Below are 21,337 nucleotides of genomic sequence, written 5' to 3' on the forward strand. Positions count from 1 at the left end.
GCCATCCATTTCCTAAACATGTGTATGTGTCTGATGATGCAGCATCTCATTATAAAAACTGCTTTCAGCTTTATGAGCTTTATCAACACTGTAGTACAAGACTTTACACAGAAAATGGATATTTTAAGCAACAGGTCATGGGAAAAGTGCATGTGATGGGGTAGTAGGACTCTGTAAACACATTGCAACAAGATTTGATCTCCAGCATGAAGCTGTTGGTGCTATAAGAGATGCTATTGGATTTATACACACCATATCAACATTAGTAAGAAATATGAAACTCTTAATTGTAAATGAAAGTATATTAAGGTAATTCTGTTTTTTCCAGTACACATTAGAAGACTTTGTAGTGAGCCACTTCATGTATTGCGTGTATGACAATTAGTGGTGGGTGGACAGATAATAAGTGTCTCTCATGAGCTGTAAGATATAACCATCTCCTTTATAACACCTTGTGATCCTGCTAATGCTTTCACACGGCCATCATCAAAAGATCAGTGTGCATTTTCCATTTCCCAAGTACTGGTATTGTTGGATCTTCCTTGTCTGTATGCAAATTCAGCCTGACTATACAAGTCCAATGGAAGCAGATGAAAAAACAAATGAGCTCTTTTCAACAGTGCAGTGTTGATTGCTACATTTTAGGCAATATTAATTCATGGGAAGTCATGAAGAAGTAAAATCATGACAGAAGACAATAATAATTTGTGAATAATATCATAAAAAGAAAAATGGGTTTAAATATTCAGTATCTCATTTTTGTTATAAAATGCTTTCGAACAAAATTATGAATTTTTCCCACTCACTTATAATGTTGTAAATTAATTATTTTGATTCATAAATACCAGTTTTGCATGACATTTACTTAAAAACAGAGATCAGTTTAAATATTTAAGTGTCCATGGTTTTTAACCTTGAGAGTAGAGTCAGGTCTACCCAAAAAATTTATCACATTTTGTGCAGACAAGTATTGCCCTGCCTGATTGTACATTTCCTGAATATTATGACTAAATAACATACAATTTAGGATGGGGGTTTTGAAGAAAATAGTTTCTAAATAACCAAAAAATTTCATATTGTTCAATCTTTATGTACAAATGTTTTTCAATAGTTTAAGAATTTCAAACATTAGTGTCATAGCTGACAGTTAGCAGTCCTTCCACTTTTTCATTTCTCAAGGCAGTTAACATCCTGTGGCTATTCATATTCTCAAACATAACTTTGAAATCAGAGGCTCAGAAGTGTGTATGTATTAACTATGTCTCATAGTATTGTGAACACAGTATTTATTGAAAATAAATTCAGATGTCTATCACTTTTGGTTTCTTTATTACAGTTTTTCAATTTTAACCTTCCTTTTGACATTTTCACAAATACTCCCATTTAGAGGTCTGTAGCGTTTGAACAAGTCATCAGAAAATCAAGATATTGTAGTTTTGGAGAGGTATCATGTGGAACTTCACCATGTATTTTTTTTAAACAACATTTGAAATAGTGATGTGACACATTCACTCTTGACCTGTATGATTTCAGATGAAATCACCCAGACACAGTTGGTGCACTTGTTGCAGATTTGTAATTTCTCTACTCATAGCAGAAAATTCTTGAATAAAAAGTCAGCAAAGATCATTGAAGTACCGGTTTCAAGCAAACATAGTTACCAAAAAACAGTAATGAATTTTTTCTCTAATAATGTTTTATTTCCTTTATGCACTAAAAAATGACAAAGAAAAAGACGTGGCTTGAATACTTGTTAGAGGGTCAACTTCTGCCACACATAGTATTTTGTATTCTTTCCTGAGATTACCTTGTTCCTGGTGTTTTTTGTTGCTACATAGTGGAAAGATTTGATCTCCTTTAAGTACCTGTCAGTATCATTACATTTTCCTGCACTTGGAAATATACTTTTATAGTCTTCAAGAGTGTCTGACTAACAGGTCTGTATTGCATTCAACAGAGCATTTAAGTTTGTTGTACTGTCCTATTCTCTTCTTATTGACTTATTTGCACAAAATTGCAGTTGTGGAAGGATTTGACATCAATAATCAAGCAACACTGCGTATCACAAGAACATATGTCTCATGTTTCCACAGTGTGACACTTTCAGCTCTTCCACAATTGATACTTGCTGTACATTTTTTGGCCAATTCATCATTTTATTGGTGCATCTCTATATGTTGCTTATCATGTAATCATTTTGTGTATAAACTGTTTAGTTCTATACACTCCTGATTTGTCATTTGTTTGTACACACTACAGTGCCACTGTCTATTACAAAAACATGTGGTCACAAAAATGAGATTGTTGAGTCCATTATTAATACATGACTATTGCATTTAGAAAGTAATTTAACATTATTTGCGCTCATCTTATAGAACAGGCTAATCATAGTTACCAACACTAAGGAACAATCTTTTTATGTTTTCCAGATATGCTTAGTCACTCTACTGAGAGCAGCTGGAGTGGAGGCAGACGGCTTCATAGGGCATTCACTTGGAGAAATTGCAGCGGGTTATGCAGATGGTTGCTTAACAGCTCAACAGGCAGTGCTTAGTGCTTACTACAGGGGAGAAGCTATGAGAAATAAGGAATTCAATGGTGGAGCAATGCTTTCAGCAGGTGCACATTCAGTTCTAATCTTGTCCACTTTTTTATTCTCCATTTTGGTGTTCATTCAGTTACAAATAATCAGAAGACCTAAATTATAAGGTATAAGAACATAAAAAATTACTTCTTAGAAAAGTAATGAGGAATATTCATGTTGGATTTTACTTTGATTGGTCCTTTGAGAGATTATAGAGTTCTAAATGAGAGTTTCACTCTGCAGCAGAGTGTGAGCTGATAAGAAACCTCCTGGCAGATTAACACTGTTTTCCGGACTCGGGATCTTTGCCTTTCACAGGCAGGTGCTCTGCCATCTGTGCTATCAAAGCAGATTATAAAGCTGACTTTGACAAATGAAATTCACATTCACCACATTTCCAGTTTGCAAATGAAATTCACATTCACCACATTGCCAGATTATCAAATGTTATTTATTCAGTGATATATTTACAAAACAGACCAAAGATTAAAAACTATGTCTACAATGATTAAGTAAAGAAAAAAAATTTGGATGTTCATGAAATCCCCACAAGTTCTTGAGATGTTAATTCGCAAACTCTGAAAGTCCCATAGCTTGGTAGCACTGCTGATGCTTAACCGGCTATACACATATGAGTACAGAATGTATAATTGTAACATTGCTAGCCTGTTGTATTAATGAAAACTAGCCAATGTAAGATAATATTAAATAGTTCTAATATATCTATGGATATATCATACTACAAATCAACAATATGTCAGATGTAATGTAAACATAAGCCTGACTTATCCTTTGTGGAATCTTTATCTAGAAGAGTAAAATTAATGATGGCAGAGGCCACTGAAAAGACACAAGATTCATGTTAGGAATAAAAGTTATTCTGCAATTTTAAAGTAATTAAGAGAAATAGTTAAGACATTATGAAAAGGATAGATTGCTACGCACCATGAATATAACATGCTGAATTGCAGAATGGCACGCTGAAATGACTGTTAAAAGTAAGATTTCAGTGGAAGCCTTCTTCTAGAAAAAAGAATGCACACACATTCACACAAGCAAGCATACTTCTCACACACATGACCACTAGCTCTGGACGCTCTGGCCAGAATGCAACTGAAATGCGTCAGATGGGAGCAGCAATCTGGTATGAGGTGGGAAAGTGGGAGAAATAACAGTTTAAGGGTGGGGAAAGAGGAATCAGTGGTGCCTGACTGAGTGTGCTGGAACTAGAAGTGGCAGGATAGTCATATTTTAACTTATTTAGGTTCATTTTAGATAATGTTACATCAGTCTTCTGATACCAAACATGTGATGCCAAATTTAGACCATGAATTTCCTCCTTCCACTTATAAACCTACATCTCCTCCCTCTTTTTCATGTAGCATTCAAACTGGCAAAAGTAAACTTCTTCATCAAGATCACTTTATACAAATGTAGTTCAAACATTGGTCTTGTCAGTTTCAGGATCAAATTCAGCTGTTAGCTTAAGGTGAGAAGGTTTCATCAGAGTCCATTCATGGTATCTGGTATAACATTTTGTAACAGAATGAGCCTTAAAACATTCACTTTCGCTATTTGATGTTTCTTTGTCTTTGAATATCCATTTTGAATTGATTGCCATTCTGTCTGGTCATAAATCAGTCAAAGTCAGTGTCTCATTTTCAATTAATTACTTACAGTCATCATTTAAGGCTTTCTTCCATTTTCATAATTACCATGACTCACTACTTCTTTATACAAATTTGGCTCAGAAATACTAACAAATGAAGCAAAATCATCATTAAAATATGTGGAATTTTGTTTCCTTTCACATGATGGTTTTCTAATCTCTGACTGTCCATACATTTCCATTCTCTACCTGCTCAGTTGTACTTTGCTCCAATTCAAGAGAAACAGCATCTCTATCAGCAGCTTGTGTCAGCTGTGTTGCCTCTTCAATGTCATGTGCTGCCACCCACTGGGTGTTGCGCATGCCATTACTCTGTCAGGTTACTGTTTGTGATGCTGTTTTCATGGATGCACTTTGAATACAACAAACTTCATCTAATCAGTGCATGCCACTTACTTGAGTTCCAGTTGTGACTGGTCTTCCAGAGAGAGTTACATGACTCTTATTATGTACACCACACTGCACATCATTGAACAACACTTACAATCCACATCTCATCATTTGACTAATCAACAGCAAGTTATATACAAGGCCTGGAACATAGGCAACATCATTAACAGTTATTCACTTGTTCTTGTCATCACAGGTAACTTCAAGATGAATGTTGCCCTCTGCATTGCCTGAAGATTGTTGTTATTTCCTACTGTAACTCCTGCAATTGTGGGTCATTTGAAAATTGTTGAATGAGTCTCTTTAATTGTCATGTTGATGTCTAGTCTCATACATAAAACCTGGCCACTGCAGAGGCGAAGTCCAAGTTGTTCACTTCAGGCAGCCCATAAAACCAGCAGCGCTTCAGAATTCTAAGTCTGGCCATATACACGATTTTTAGCAATGTAGGATGCAGATCTGTTTGGAGGAAGTGTTGTCTCCATCTTGAGCTGTCACAGTGCTGTATCAGCTCATGGTCTAACATGAAAATTCGTGAAATGTAGACACAAAGTCATGAGTTCAAGTCTCCTCATTCCCACTTTTGAAACCACATTTCAGCTGTCTGCTAAATTATCAGTCTAATGGTATCTCAAAGATAGTTTGCTTCACTTCCTAACTCACCAGTAATAGCAAAAACCTCCAGAAATAATTCCACAAAACAACTCTTAGCTGCTTCAAAATCAGAACAGTTTACACTCGAGAGTTTCCTAGCCTTACCGCAACCACCGGCTACCGGCTGCCAGCCACAAAGTTCCTGCTACCTCATGTCAAATGCCGTCTCACCTGGAGACCACACTGTGGCACATGAGAGTATTTATTGTCATTTTTTGGCTTAAAGTTCTAGTATTTATCTTGCAGTTCTGTCTTGGATTTTGCATTATTGAAACATATGAACGTTACATAAGAGTTTTAAAATAGAGTTACAAGTGTAAAAAAGTATAAATTTGTTATTTATTGTTCACTTTGGGCTTATTAGAGATGTGGAAGCAGTGATTGCTGCTCAAATTCTTTCTATAGTCTGTGGAGCAAGTCCTTTTTGGACAGGTTACATCAGAAGAGGATTTCCTTTGATTGGGATCATCCAGAAGGTCCCAATAACTGACACTTGTGATGAATTGTGGCAATTCAACCATTGTGTGAGATTTTCACTCCATAAGTAAAGTTCTGAAGTAGAGTTTGTGAGTACTGTATGCATTAATTCAAAGCAACAAAAAATTCAGGGATGAGTATTACTGCATATTTGCTTGAACATCATCAGTCTACTCACTGAGCATTCCTATGCACTATTATTGCTGGTGAAAAGTTATCATACTTGTATATTGATTTCTTAAGAAGAGTGTAGTAGGTGAACCCTAACAAAAGCCATATACTCAAGCAAAGTGCTGTGTGAATATAGTATTTTTCATGTGATGACCAAAAAGGCTGTTGTGCCCTACAACTTCCATCGCAGGGGAGTGTCCACTAGAGGTGGTATTTGTTGCTAACAACTTAGACACATTTTGGTCATAGTCTAAAGAAAAATGAGCAAAAAACTGCTTCATGTGTTACTACTACACAATAACAACTCTACTGTTTTCCAAGCAAAACTGTCCAGATGTTTACTCAGGATCTCATCTCTCATGCACTTATTCTTTTGATCTGTAACTCAGAACTAGTAGGTTTCCACAGGCATGGAATCAGTAAACTACCTAAGCGTTCTCAGATTGATAATGTGGAGGAACATACATGGTGTCCCAGGAGAAATGGTCAGTATTCAGCAAAGTGACAGAGACATTCACATGAACAAAAAAGTCTAGTAAATATGAGTTCTCAAATACATACATTAAGTGCTGCGAGCACTTGTTCAGTACAAGATATAAATATAGACAACATTGCTGATGGAGTACAGTGACCTGGTGCTATATTTAGGTTGAAACCAACAGTCAAGATTGCAATAATATTTGTTTATTTACCAGTTTCAGCTTATGTTAAAGCCATCTTCAGAATTTCTGACCCCCTATGACTGGTGCTGGTGGCTCCTCAGTTTTCTCGTGATACCAAAATTGTACACTGTCCTGATGGTGGTGGTTCCTCAGTTTCCTCATGATACCACAATAATACACTGTCCTGTGTATGATTGTGGTATCATGAGAATACCGGGGAGCCCTTCGCACCAACCATAGGGGGCTAAAATTTCTGTAGATGGCTTTAACATAAGCCGAAGTGGGTAAATAAACAAATATTATTGCGATCTCAACTGTTGGTTTTAACCTAAATACAGAATGAGATATAGTGAAGGTGAATAAGTGATCATAGCTCTTAAGGTATGCACATTACAGCCAATACTTATGGGATATTTCTTTCATTTTTTGGTCCATATTACCAAATACCAGAATATGGAAGACAAAGAACTTGCAGCAGAAGAGATTAAATTAAAGTATTGAAGGTGAAGAATTGCTCATAACTTTTAAGGTACACATTTTGGAGCCCATGTTTGCAAAATTTTTCTGCTTCAGATGACCACTCCATGTTTACTAAACTTTTCTGCTTCAGATGACCATTCCTTCTCATATCCCAGAATATTATCAATTCCCACAGGGAAACTCTGTGTTGTTGATAAATTAATTTTTCTCTGATATTACTGTTGTGTTCAATAAACCAATGTAAAATACTGTTAAAAGCACGCTGTACTAATACGTATGCAGTGCAATTTGCCATGATAACCATACAATGAAAGCTTATTTCAATAAAACATAAAGTCTCTATAGCATGAGTGAGACTCTATCAGCAGCAATTGTTAAGATGTTACTCACTTTGGACTTCAAAACAGTCTATGATTACTTGCTGTAATTGTCACAAACAAGTAGAATGGAAATGTGGCATTTTATAAATAAAAATATATTCACAGTTGGCAAAAATTATGTCAGTAGAATTGGAAAGAGACATTATCATTTGTGCAGTATCATAACTCTTTGGCCATTACGCTGTGGGGCTCTGGCAGTAGCAAAACAACATTCGGTGGAGAAGTACTCCTAAAGATTTCCTTATTGATTTTTGATCTGGCAGCTTGTAGCTTTGTCACAGAAAGGCTAACAAGCTGACCTTCAGTGAGGCTGGAACCATGAGCCATAGCAGCCTTCATTTTACAGGTGACCACTGTACCTTAGAGATAGTGAAGGAAAGCAACCTGTGTGTCTCCTTTATTATTCCAGTGGTGGCCAGTACAGATAAATCAGAATGTAAAAGACAAGATTAGTTGCAATTTTCACATGGAGTGACTTTTCTGACATCCAAACCATAAACTGATAACATCACTTCAAACATTAAATGAAAATTATCCCTGTTATTCAATGGAAAGTCACAAAAAATTAAGTGGATTTAGCAGGACAGTTCTGTACTAGTCAGGAAGTAATTCATCTGTCATACAGTTGGCAAAATAGTATGTGTTGTTACCAAGATTCAGTTATATTACTAGCAGAAAAAATACATGTCAGTGAGTTCCTTGAGCAGGATAGCAAGTGACTACAGCTAGTGTCTTAATGACATACCTATTGAGGTCCAGAATACCCCAATTATACACCAGTGAGTCTTATTCACATTTCATTAATTAGGTTTAGGACTAGAGCGTAGTTGGTAATAATACTTAGATGCACCTCCTGCAAAATAAACATAATAAGTCAATAACTGTCACAGCTATTTGTATTTTTATGTTTAAATGTACTGAAACCTAAATAGCTCAGTCACCAGGTGGGATTCATATTTTTAGAGCTTCCCATTGGTTATACTGTAGACATTGTGAGTAGGCCACATGTCTTTTGATCACTATAGACTTTGAAAATATTTTTTTGAGAATGCTATTATTGGCACTATCCCAAAAATATAAAAACACAAATGAATAGATACTGACATGGTGTTGATCGAAAATGTGAACATCCACAGAGAGACACCATAAGCTATGAATAACATAAAAGTTCCAAATAAAAAAAAGTTAATGTCCATGGAAACCATACACCATGATGAAAAATGCAGGCTCAAATAGAAGTGGAGAAAGTCAGTCCAGCTAATATGAAAGGAGAAGAATTTGTCACTATAAAGTGGAACAAACAACACAGAATGCTGCCAGTATTGTGCAGAATAAGTCATTCTAAAGCAAAACTGCCATTCAGACTATAAATACCAAGAACATGACAAAAATCACGTGCTCAGAATGCTTAGAATAGCAGCTGAGTATGATTCTGATTTTCTGTGCAGCACCTCAGTCAGAGCAGAGTGGCATTAATTTAGTTCCTTATGGTTTCATACAAAGATGCCTGTCGGCTGCTACAATATTCTGGAAAAATTGGAAATTTGTGGTAACTTCCTATGGGACCAAACTACTGAGGTCATCGGTCCCTAGGCTTACACACTACTTAATCTAAATTAAAATAACTTACACTAAGGACAACACTCGCACCCATGCCCGAGGGCAGACACGAACCTGCGATGGGGGGAGCTGCGCTAACCACGGCAAACCGCCTCAGACCGCGCAGTTAACAATATTCTAGTGAGCATCATTAACATGTAATGTGATGGCTGTGGTAGTAGGTAGTTACCTTTCATGCTCTGGTAGGAATCCTGCCCTATATGAGTACTTGTTCTTCCTCACCTGCATCTCCTGAGGGGAATATGTATAAACTCTTGTTCATCCAAATCTCTGTTAATTCTTATAAAATGCTCCACCTCTTCTCAACCCATAATGTACCAGCAGGAGAAGATATGGTCCAAACTTTCCCTGAACAAAAATGTCTTAATTTCATAGGAATCTCACCCAGGCAAGTAGAACCAGAGGCTCAGCATCTCGCACTGAAACATCAGTAAGCCCTATGGATTCTGGAGGGGAGGGGGGGGGGGGGAGGAGTAGTAAAAAGAATCAGCTAATCAAATTAAACAACCACAAAGGAAGAACATCTCAGCTGTTTGGAACGTGAAATGCAGAATGTCAAATGAGAGATACTGTGACTCAAATGAGGCTCCTAGGTGAAGCAACAATTGTCCTTAAGTCTGAATGCTTCCTATTACAGAGTAATTTGGACACTAATTTGTGTATTGCTGACACAGCTCCACTAATTCATAACAGGAGGGGACACCTTATTACCAAGACCATGTCCACTTCAGATAGAGTGAATTACGTGATCACTGAGATTAAAGGTGAGACTATTCTTCAAATTGTTTGCGTCTATGGACCTATTTCCACCTCAACCAATGAAGAACTATAGCTTCAGCTGCCAGAGACTGTGGTGGTCATGTGCATGTGTGTGTGTTTCACGGAAGGTGCCGTAACAGCTGTATGATACGTGAATGCCGTCCTCCAACCGATAGTGCAACCATATCGGTAGCATATTGGTGAGGAATTCATCTTCATGGATGACAATTCGTACCCTCATCATGTGCATCTTGTGAATGATTTCCTTCAGGATAATGACATCACTCAACTAGAGTGGCCAGCATGTTCTCCAGACATGAACCCTGTCGAACATGCATGGGATAGATTGAAAAGGGCTGTTTATGGACGATGTGGACCTACAGTGCCTTGATGAGCTTTTGGATAGTATGCCATGATGAATACAGGCATGCATCAATGCAAGAGGATGTGCCACTGGGTATTAGAGGTACTGGTATGCACTGCAATTTGGACCACCACCTCTGAAGGTCTCGCTGTGTGGTGGTACAACATGCAATGTGTGGTTTTCATGAGCAATAAGAAGGTCGGAAATGATGTTTATGTTGATCTCTCTTCCAATTTTATGTGCAGGTTCCGGAACTCTTGGAACTGAGGTGACACAAAACTTTCTTTGATGTGTGTATAATGGAGTTATTGTCAGTTTATTAAGCAAGTACTTATTTACAGTTGTGAAATGAGATATTGAGTAAAAAACCTCAACTGCTGGAGCAGACTAGTCTGCAAATGTTTGTTTCATATACAGCTTGAAATGCCATATCTACTTGCAGTAATCATTCCTGGATATCTGACGAAGGAAATATTGCACATTGCATCATACAAGCAATAAAGTCATTCCTTGCCTGATGTTTGACTTTTTCCTTTGTGATCCAGTCAGTCTAAATGAAGTACTGTTAATTATTATAATACTGGTCACCTCTCTCCTCCATGGCTTTATGTCACATTTATATTACTGAAATTAGGTAAAACATTCTCGAAAATCTTGGAATCTCTAGGACTAATATCTTTCCAGTATCAATATTGAGAACAGGCAAAAGTGGTTGACATTCTTGATTCCTGTAATGGATGTTAAAAACTGCAATAAAATAGAATTTGGTTTGATTGTGGCCATAAAGAGACTGTTTAAAACATTAATTTCATTCAATAAAGTCATATAACATGCATTTATTTTCATTACACTATCATAATCACTGCAGGAGATGTGGTACAATGACATTGTTCTTGTGGTTGATGGTCATTCACCAGGTGGCTAGTGAATTTGGCCATGTGATAGTCCTTTGCTATATGAAGACCAGCCGTTTGCGCTCACCAAATTTCTGTGATGTGCATGCAACAAAAGGAGGAGACAAATGAATACTTCATAGTTTTTCAGTAAACAAATATTACTACAGTAAAATGATGGATTTTTTTCTATAACGTACCATGTATCATAACTTACCATACAACATGAAGGCCGCAAAGTTCTTGATGGTACACCACAAATTTTGTATCAGTGTAATAGGTACAATGATAACAGAGTTTGTGAGAATGAAAGATTATATGAAATTTGTAAATTGACACCAGAGATAATTCCAACTGCCCTTTTCTTGGCTAAGAATGTTGTTTGTGAATGCACAGAGTTGCTTCAGAATATGACTCTGTGGGTTTTCTGGCTATAGCGACTGACTGCACATGGAAAACTCCAACTTATTATGATAAGGCACTTTTATTAAGGTTTGTATAATTACACAAAACACAAGGAAAACAATACAGAAAATTACAACATGAACATCATCACCTGAGTCTCCAAGACCACACCAAAGAACAACGAGTCCCAAAGATCATTTACTCTGCACTTCACAGGTGGCAGTTATTGGGAGTCAATTAGTGCCACAGAGCCACCGATCCTAACCCCCCCCCCCCTCCCTCCCTTCCGGGAGAGTGGAGTGCTGGGGGAAGTATGTGGGTGTCTTCCTGTGCAGTGGTGTTGTGGAATGCTTGCTCGCTCGTTGATAGAGGTGGACTAGCGTTGGTATAGTCCCGCCAACCAGTGAATGGGGAGGGGAGGGAGGGGGGGGGGGGGGGAGGATGGACTGCTCGACCAGCATGCGTGAACTGACTGGACTGGCACGGAGGATGTCAGCATTGAAGTACAGGCAGAGAGGGGAATGCGAATCTTGAGTATCCCATTGGTGCTGAATGTTGCAGCTATGCCAGGCATGTCCACCCCATTTGGGACAGGGACTGTGCACAGTATGGTGATATGTGACACATGTGTGTGGACTCACGTGAAGAGACCCCTATGCAGAGGATGAAGATGGTTCCCTCGTGGAGCTGCAAGGAAAGCTCATCACGTGGGCACCCAGAGGCTTGGTTGAGATGCAAATTTTGTCGACAGTGGATGTATGGGGCACTGGGGGGGGGGATAACGTAGTTCAGGAGAAACACTAAAACACTCTGTGGGGGCATTATTGAGTGCCAACACTTGCGATGGGGTAATGTCACACATAACATGTGTTTGGGCCTGAGGTTGTGGATTGTCACACACATCATCATACGCAACAACTGAGCTACCCACAGGTGTAGGCTCGGTGAACATATGATCATGGTGGGGCGCAGAGGAGTGGACGTTCTGTATGAGATCGAGGTCATCACATGACAGAGGAACACTCAACTCGAGAGAGTATGGTACGATTCCTCAATCATCCAGGTTGGTTTGACTCATTGAATGGAAACTGTCTGCTGACAGCCATTGATGATAATGTCCATAGTATTGTCTGTGCGAGCCATTACTCAATGTGGGCCAGAGTAAGGCAGCTGTAAGGCCGGTTTGACTTTGTCATCCCGTAACATAACGAACTCGCAAGAGTCCAGCTCAGAGTGCAGAAAGACCTGAGGACAGGTGTGTGGTCATGGAGGGGGCATGCAGATTGCAGCTATGTGCATCCAGACATGCTCAGATAGAGCGAGGTGGTTGGATATGTCAAGAATTGCTTAATTGTTGAACTCTGTGGGGAAAATTAGGGTCTTGCCATACAGGAGCTCTGAAAGTGAAGCCTGGAGTTCTGTCTTGTAAGCCATGCGTATTTTTAACATAACCCAGAGAAGGGTGTCGGACCACTCACCACCGTGGCACATGAGCATCGCTTTCAGAGTCCTGTGCCACTTCTCGAGCAGTCCATTGCTTGTGGGTGGTAAGCTGTAGTGTGGAACTTATCCACCCTGTAGAGCAGGCAGAGTTTGTTAAACAGGAGGGATTCAAACTGCCTTCCCTGGATGGAAGATGGACAGCCAAATTGAGCTATCCAGGAGGATACAAATGCGCGTGCTACAGAATACACTGTGATGTCCGGCGGGGGTATTACCACCACCCAATGTGTAATGCAGTCTATGATAGACAGGATGTACCTGAAACTGTCAGACATGAGCCCAAGTACAACAATTCCTCTTCACACCCGGCCACACAAAGCATCCTGTAACAAGGCGCATAGTAGCCTTAGCTCCAGGATGTGAAGGGTTATGTAATGCAGTGAATTCTTGGTGATGCAGTGCAGGGGGCACAATAGGCCAGGTAGTGCCAATGGACATATCGTCCACAGTGGCCTGACTGAGCCTGGTTGGTTGCAGGAAATGACCTGGAGGGAAGTATCTCAGTCCTCTTGGAGGTTGTGCAATTTGGTATCATAGTCCTGTAAGTGGGCCAATTTGTCAAAATTAATGGGGTCAAAATTGAATTGGTACGTATAGGTAGAAAGCCACCACATTTTCTAAACCTCAGATGTAATGGATGTCTCTTGTGTATTGGCAAATTGAGTCCATCTGCTTAAACCTACGTGAGGGAAGGTCAACAGGGGAGTTAGGGATAGCCTCTGCTAGGGGGAGATTATCTGTGAAAATTGTGATGTTCTTTCCTTCAATGTCTGTGCAGAGATATTTTACAGCTTCATAAACCACAATCAGTTCTCTGTCAAAAGCTGACCATTTACGTTGAGCCGTACATAGCTTTTTGGGGAAAAAAAATGAAGTGGCTGAGTCGTGTCACTGACGCACTGTTGGAGGAATGCACCGATTGTAAAATCGCTTGCACCCACTATAATAGAGATGCAGGCATTTGGCAAATGGTGGGCGAGAGTGATGCCACATGCTAACACTGATATAAGGTCTTCAGAAGCTCTCACTATGTTGTCAGACCACTGTACCAGGCAATTGCCTAAGGTTTGTCTCCTGGCTAGTGCCTCAGTCAGAAGGGCTTGAATTGCTGCCACCATCAGCAGGTTACAACAGTAGAAATTGATAGTTCCTAACAACTGGTGTAATTCGGAAATGACACTGGGAGAGGTAGATCGCAAATGCAGTGAACTTATTCCTGAGGAGGGTGTATACTTGCGGAGGAGACAGTGTATCCCAGAAAAGTGACAGTGGTGCATCAAAGTTGTGACTTGTTGTTATTGATCACGACTCCATTACATGTCAATAAGTCTTGTATCATGGCCAGATGGAGCTCATGATCTCTCTCAGAGAAGGAAAAAAACAAGTATGTCATCGAGATATGCGTTAACATTACGTGATATTAAACAGAAGTGAGTCTATAAAACATTGCCAAGTTTTTGCCATATTTTTGAGACCATAAGACATGTAACAAAATTCGTAGAGGCTGAAAGGTGTGATCAGTGCTGTCTTTGGTATGTCTCTCTGTCCCATGGGTATCTGTAAATATGCCTTGCAGCAGTCCAAGACACTGAAGATGTGTGCCCTGCTAAGTACTTGCACGAAGTGTTGTATATGACATATTGGATAATTGTCTAATACAGTCCACACATTGAGGCTGCGATAGCTGCCACAGAGGTGCACTGTGCCGTCCTTTTTGGGAACTAAATGTATGGGTGAAGACCAGTTACTGTCCGATGGATGAACAATACCTGCCTGCAGAAGTTCCTCCACTGCAGGCTTAGCAAGGCATACTTTATGTGGCTGCAGTCGGCGCACTTTATGACACACTGGTGGCCCATCTGTTGTGACAATTTTGTGTGTTGTTCCATTCATGATAGCGTTCAGCTGGGCTGGCAAACTTGTTTGGGGGCCATTGCAAACGGGAATTGTTAGCACACAAGAGCCACTAACTTCATGTGCCGGGGAAGATGTCCACGTCGGCGGTGACAAAGTTCCACAAGGTGCATCTCTGGTGTCAGGGGGAAGGTGTCAAAGTTCCATGCAATGCAGCATTGACAGGCATTGTACAAGGCATCGTGCCTCAGTGAGGGCTTGGGTAGCCAACGATATGGCGCAGAACAGTTTGGCGTTGTGAGCGTGGAGATTGTCAACTGCAGAGTGCTTGAACTGAATCTGGGTGGTAGAAGTTGCAAGGCTGTCCACCAGTGAAGAGCACTAGATGAGAGCCATATCAAAATCATCGGGAAGCTGATGGGGAGGGGGAGCCGAGGAGGTGACTAAACACACAATATGAGTAGACAAAGCATGGTGCAATAATGCAGTTGACTGCAGGTGTGGAGACAATCCAAAGTGAAAAAGGAATGGCTAATACTAGGTCTTCTATGTCAGCCATGTATAAGGACCAATTGAACCGTTTCCCAGGTATGAGTTCAATAGGTAACTCGGTAAAACCGTCAACATGAAGTTGCGATTTATTTGCCGTTTGAAGAAACAATTTGGCTGGTGTTGTGTCCTTTACAGTAAGTGAGGGCGGTATGACACTAACGTCTGCTGTTGTGTCAATGAGAAAATACTGGCCCTAACCTAAATCCAAGGTATACAGATGTTCTCCTGAGGCGGGGGTCTGACAGAAGGCAATGTCTGTGGGCGCCCTTCCTTGTATCTGCGTACCGTGGCATCTACTGTAGCCCACGTGTGGCATTTGGGAATGCACAGGGCAGGCAGCAATTGTAAGTGGCATCCCTGGAAGTGGAGTGGATTCAGCATATGCAAGAGTCAATTGTATTCATCCCGCCAGCCGAAGCATCAGGCGAGGGGAAGGCAGGGCGGGCAGAGGCTATTCCAGTTGGAGCAGGGAGAGGCCAGCAATTCTCGGTCATGGCCACTGGATGGCTGCTGTTCTGTCTGCTGTCTGCTGTACACATGTGCCCAGCCTCTACTGCCCGACGGTGGAACTATAGTCACAGGATTGCCAGCCTTGGCAGTATTAGGCACAGTGCTGCACGAATGGAGGTGGTGGTGCTGAATAATGACGTATGCCTGGTCTGCCAGCCATAGTTTACTCTCGAGTGATGCTGCAGTATGTGGAAGCAAATGTAATTGTAGTTCTTGTCGCAGCTTCACCAACCACAGTGCGTACAGCGCTAAGTTCGGCAAGATCTCGCTACTGACCTGCGCACGCAAGCTTCGCCACAGATGTGAGGAGGTCCTGTCACCTAACATCTCGTCATAAATAGTGTTGTGAATAGTATTGGCTGGCAGACGAGAAAGGCATTTGACAAGTAGTGTACGTGCAGAAGAATATTTGTTGCTCTTGGATGGGTTCAGCAGCAAGCCACTGATGAGATCAGGGTAGTTCATTAAACACACAAAATGAGTGCTGTTGTCCGATTGTAATGGCAGCAGCTTAGGAAAACGACCAGGGCCCAGTACTTGCTGGGATGTAGGAAAGGCATGAATCATACGGGGATTCTGCACAGTGTTCACTGATGCGAACTGTGCCTCAGTGATGGGCGATGTGGTGCATTGTAAGTCCGATAGCTGTGCAGGCGATATGTGATGTCCAGTCCTTGTAGGCAGGAAATCTGCATGGCCACAAAATGAGCACGGTGCACCAGGCATGGAAGGATCAATGGCCGATGCAGACAAAATCTTGAGAAGAGGCACAAAATCGTAATTGATCACTGTGTGACAGGGGAGAACCATGGCAGGCACATTGCCCGAGGTATGCATGGGGCTGCAGGATAGATAGCCCTATGCATGGCCCGGTGCTGTTGGCATGAGTGACCCTTCGACTGGTGCGGAGAGGGACACATTAAATGACAGACCGCTCTGAGGAGGGGGCGGCCATGTGTGTCGACCCCGAAACTGGACAGCTGCATGGTCCATGTTGGGGTGTGGTAGAAACTCAGTCATCAGTTTTCTGGAATCCTGTGCTGGAGGAGTATCCTGTCAAGTGTAGAATGCCACAGAAGGCATCCACACCGATGTGTTCGGCACCCAGTGTGGTGTGCTGGTGGAGGTTTGGGTAATCTGGCCAGTCGAAGCAAACACCGGAAACATGAACATTCCCAGTGCATCAATAGCACATGGGGTAAATTGTTGCACTTCACAGTCGAAGGTCCATTCTGCGGTCACAGCATCCTGCAGTGTTGGATAAACTGGAGGTTGTGACATTGTCTATTGGTACAAAACTGGTTATACACAGCAAGCAAATGCAATGTATTTTCACTACTCAGGGTCACCAATGTGGGTTTTCTGGCTATAGCAACTGACTGCACACAGGAAACTCCAACTTATTATGATCAGGCAATTTTATTAAAATTCATATAATTACACGAAACATAAGGAAAACAATACAGAAAATCACAACACCAACATCATCACCGAGTTACCAAGACCACTCCAAAGACCAAGTCCCAAAGACTGTTCACTCTGCACTTTGGAGGTGGCAGTTACTGGCAGTCTATGACCACCACAATACTATAGTATGCAGTACTATGAATGTTTCAAGGTAAACAAAATTTTGAATTTCAATGTCAGAGTTCTGGAGAATATTCTTATGGTCAAGATGCCAGCATTTACTTTCTGCTTGACATTCTGAATGAAGAGAACTTTTCATCTAGCTTCAAAACTAAGAAATAAAGAACCCAAAAATTAAATAACCTATACACAAAATTAATTCTTACTTATCGATTTATTTTTTTTGGGTCATAGGTAAAGAATTACACAAATCTTTTCATAGATACTTCACCCTTTCCAACTAGTACATAATACAATTTCTTCAAAGCGAAGTCCACTGCAAAATTTAGAGATAAATTAGAAACTGACAAACTTTAGAGATTGTACACTCCTTGATACAATCATCCAAGTTATTGTAAGACTACTTTCATATTCACCAGAGGACATAGTTTCGTCATATTCCAATTGCATAAAGCACGCCTTAATTAAACATGTGATTTTTTTGGAGAATATGCCATTCATTAAAGAACAAAGTTATGAATTCTCATTACTAAGCTTCCAGGCAATCAGAAATTAATTCGAGGGGGATGCATTCTTGGCTGACAACCACATGACATAAAAGAATGGAACTGAACTATTTCCATATGGGACATGTCTTTATGAACATTGAAACTATACAGCCACTTGTATTCTTACATCTAATGAATTTCTTACACTATAACAGCAGGCTGACATCAGATGACATGTTTGTTTTCATTTAAAAGTAGGCAATTTTTTTTAAGTTCTTTATATTATGTGGAAGTTTGTTATAAAATATACATCTGGCTATTTCATAATCTCCATAACTTAATTTAAATCTATTTATATACATGTTGTTTAATTATGTATATTTTTATTCAGAAAACATATATTGTGAGTGAACAAGTGAGCAACACTTTGCCAACAGAGTCTTGCAGCCCACTTATGACTGAAAGAATCACAATTATATTTGGAATGTGTTCATAGAGGAAAGTGGAAACTTCCTAACACACTCGTATAAAAATTTTGAAATGGCATCAATATGCTATATCAGATAATCTCAGTTTGCACCAGACATTCCCTCTCTGTCTCATTAAACTACACGCTAGTAATGCGTCTCATTAAATTGCACACTAGTAATGTATCAGAGGTGATTTTCAGCATGTGCCTTATGCAATTTATATACTGCAAAAATTGATAATTATTTTTTTCTTATTGTTGCGCGTTACAATAACTGATGCAACTTTATTTAACAGGAATTTCTGCAGAGCAAGCAAAAGATATCATCCCTCCCTGTGTTGATATTGCATGCTACAATAGTTCTAGTCATATTGCATTATCAGGCCCAAGCTCAGAAATTGCAATGTTGAAGAAGCAGCTCAGCAGACAGGATGTGATTGTGAAAGAGATTGAAGCAGGTGGAATTGCATTTCATAGCAGATACATAAAGTCTGCTGAGAATATACTCTTGCAGAATATGAGAAAGGTAAGTGGCTACAACAATTACTTGATTCACCAACCAATGAAATAAATCTGTATTGTGTTCTTATGAATTTTACACAGATAGTCTCATCTAATACATATGATTAATTTCATTCACCAACAGAAAATATCTGACCACAAGTCCTCTGCCACTAAATATTTCAGTTTTGTCTGCAGTGGTGACTACTTCCTGTTGTTTGAATAATTTTTTAACTTTCATTTAACATGTTATGGATCTCACTATCAAAGGTTGCCACAAGTTTTCAGAATGTGGTAAATGTGTTTGACAGTTTCTGTCACTCAGTAAAACAGTTTTTATATATTTCAGTTCCAGATAAAAAATAAATTGTTCTGAATGTTATGAATTAAACTTGTGTAGACTGTGTCTGCCTTGCACTGTTTATACATGAAGATGAGTCCATGATTTCTTTTATATATTCAAAATTCTGTCATGTCACTACCGTTTGATCCAAAATACAATATCACTTCTAGTGACATCTGTTTTCATTGAAGTAGACTGAAATGATTATTGGTAGAGATAAGTCTTATTTATTAATAGAGCCAAATAAACTGTAGGCTTGGATGTTCTTCTGTCAACTAATTTTGTTATGTAAGATCACTGACATCTTTAACATATTTTAGCATATTTTTAGTAATTCAGTGTTATAATTGTCTTTCATCTGAACAGGTGATACCCAAACCAAGAAAATGTTCAGAGAAATGGATTTGTTCCAGTGTACCTAAGAATGAATGGGATTCTAAATCTGTTAAAGAATGTTCTGCGGAATACCTAACACGTAACATGATGTCACCAGTATTATTTGCAGATGCACTGTCTATGGTACCACACAATGCATTTGTAATAGAAATAGCTCCACGAGGAATATTGCAAAGCATACTGCGTGGGGGACTACCTGGTTCTGTGACAATAGCAAGTGCAATGTCACGTTATGACAACTCTTTGTTGCAGTTTTCTCTTGTTCTGGGAAGGTGAGTGGTATCACATCAGCAGCCAATTTTTTTCAAGAGACTAAGCATACTGAAACACCAAATACCCACTAATAATCTAAGTTTATGTTCAAGACTTATCGTTGTGTAAACTGGTGGTAAAGTTAAACAAGAATCTGTAAATGTTCAGCATAAGATCTTGAGGCAGGGAATGCGACTTTAGAAGTCATGGACCAGTAAGTCTACTGATAATTCATTTGATTTCATTCATGTATTAGTTACTTCACCGAAACCACTTTCTTTTTAATATGTGTTATTGCATTACAGTATGTATTTCTTTACTATGCATTTTAGTGTTACATAATTAAATTTGCCCCTAGACATTCATTATGAACAATTGTGCAAACCCTCCATCACTGTGGTGCATGAAGAAGTAGCCAAGGGAGCACCTGGAATATAACCTTTACCAAGGACATAGGGTTTTCTTCATTCATAAGTCGATAATATGTTTAATGCCTGATGGTCATCGTAGATTAGTTATGAGGTGATAAGTTACTGGTGTGCATTGCAGGTATGCAGTTGTCTCTTCTTTTGGGCTGTTATAGTCATCAGGATCTTCTAAAATATTGCTCAGCCTTAAAGTCCACATTTCAGCAATGGGTCTGTCTTTCAAGGCATCCATGCACCAGCATACGGCACCCTCTGTGTAACAGCTCTCTCTAGGTGGCTGGAGTTAACAGAGTGAGATAGCCTATGGTACCTGCTGACACGTATTAATTTGAGCTTGCTTGGGACCAGTAAGTTGTCACAAGCCCACTCATCTCATACTGGGTATCTCAGAATGGTCATCACATAGGGTGGCATAGGTTTGAGCAGCAGTATCTCAACCACATTGTGGACAGCAAGACAAGGTGGATCCAAACATGGTAGAATACATAGGATGGGGCAGTACTGTATTGAATTTTACACAGCTGTAGGTTTTCACTTCAACAGTATACAGAGAGGTTCATTTCCAGACAGACAGCTGTTTCTAGGTACCATTTTGTTTTGTTTTCATTTTAGAGTAAAGTTATCCAATTAGTTTCACAATGTGCCTTTATTATAGTTATTGTTTTGTGTTTTTTAGAGTAAAGTTAGTTTTTTTAGTTTCTTAATGCTTGCTCTTTCATTTCCTGCACCTCGTGAATTTCAGTTCACGTATGTTTCCATTATTGCTGGGGAGTAGCTTCTAACTCTGAAAGATAGACTAGTTTATTTATACTTTTATTTGTGTCTACTAGTAGTGGGATTCTAATTATTACTCAAAGCAGATGAACAGAAAATGTAAGTTATTGTTGGTGTACTGTACAAATGTTGCATGTAGTGACTGCTTTTGCCCGTTAATGTAAACTCTACA

The 21,337-nt window shown here is 39.6% G+C and overlaps 1 protein-coding gene across 1 annotated transcript in view; it reads left to right on the top strand.

The window, feature by feature from the left end:
* The window catches only part of LOC124606094 (fatty acid synthase-like), a 94,698-nt gene that overhangs the window by 45,638 nt on the left and 27,723 nt on the right, over positions 1 to 21,337 (top strand). The window contains exons 5-7 of the mRNA XM_047138059.1: positions 2,430 to 2,619; positions 18,768 to 18,997; positions 19,682 to 19,983. Of these exons, the coding sequence (XP_046994015.1) occupies positions 2,430 to 2,619; positions 18,768 to 18,997; positions 19,682 to 19,983 (722 nt within the window). The remainder of the gene's footprint in view (positions 1 to 2,429; positions 2,620 to 18,767; positions 18,998 to 19,681; positions 19,984 to 21,337) is intronic.

Source organism: Schistocerca americana, chromosome 3 (assembly GCF_021461395.2).
Source record: "Schistocerca americana isolate TAMUIC-IGC-003095 chromosome 3, iqSchAmer2.1, whole genome shotgun sequence".
Taxonomy (NCBI): domain Eukaryota; kingdom Metazoa; phylum Arthropoda; class Insecta; order Orthoptera; family Acrididae; genus Schistocerca; species Schistocerca americana.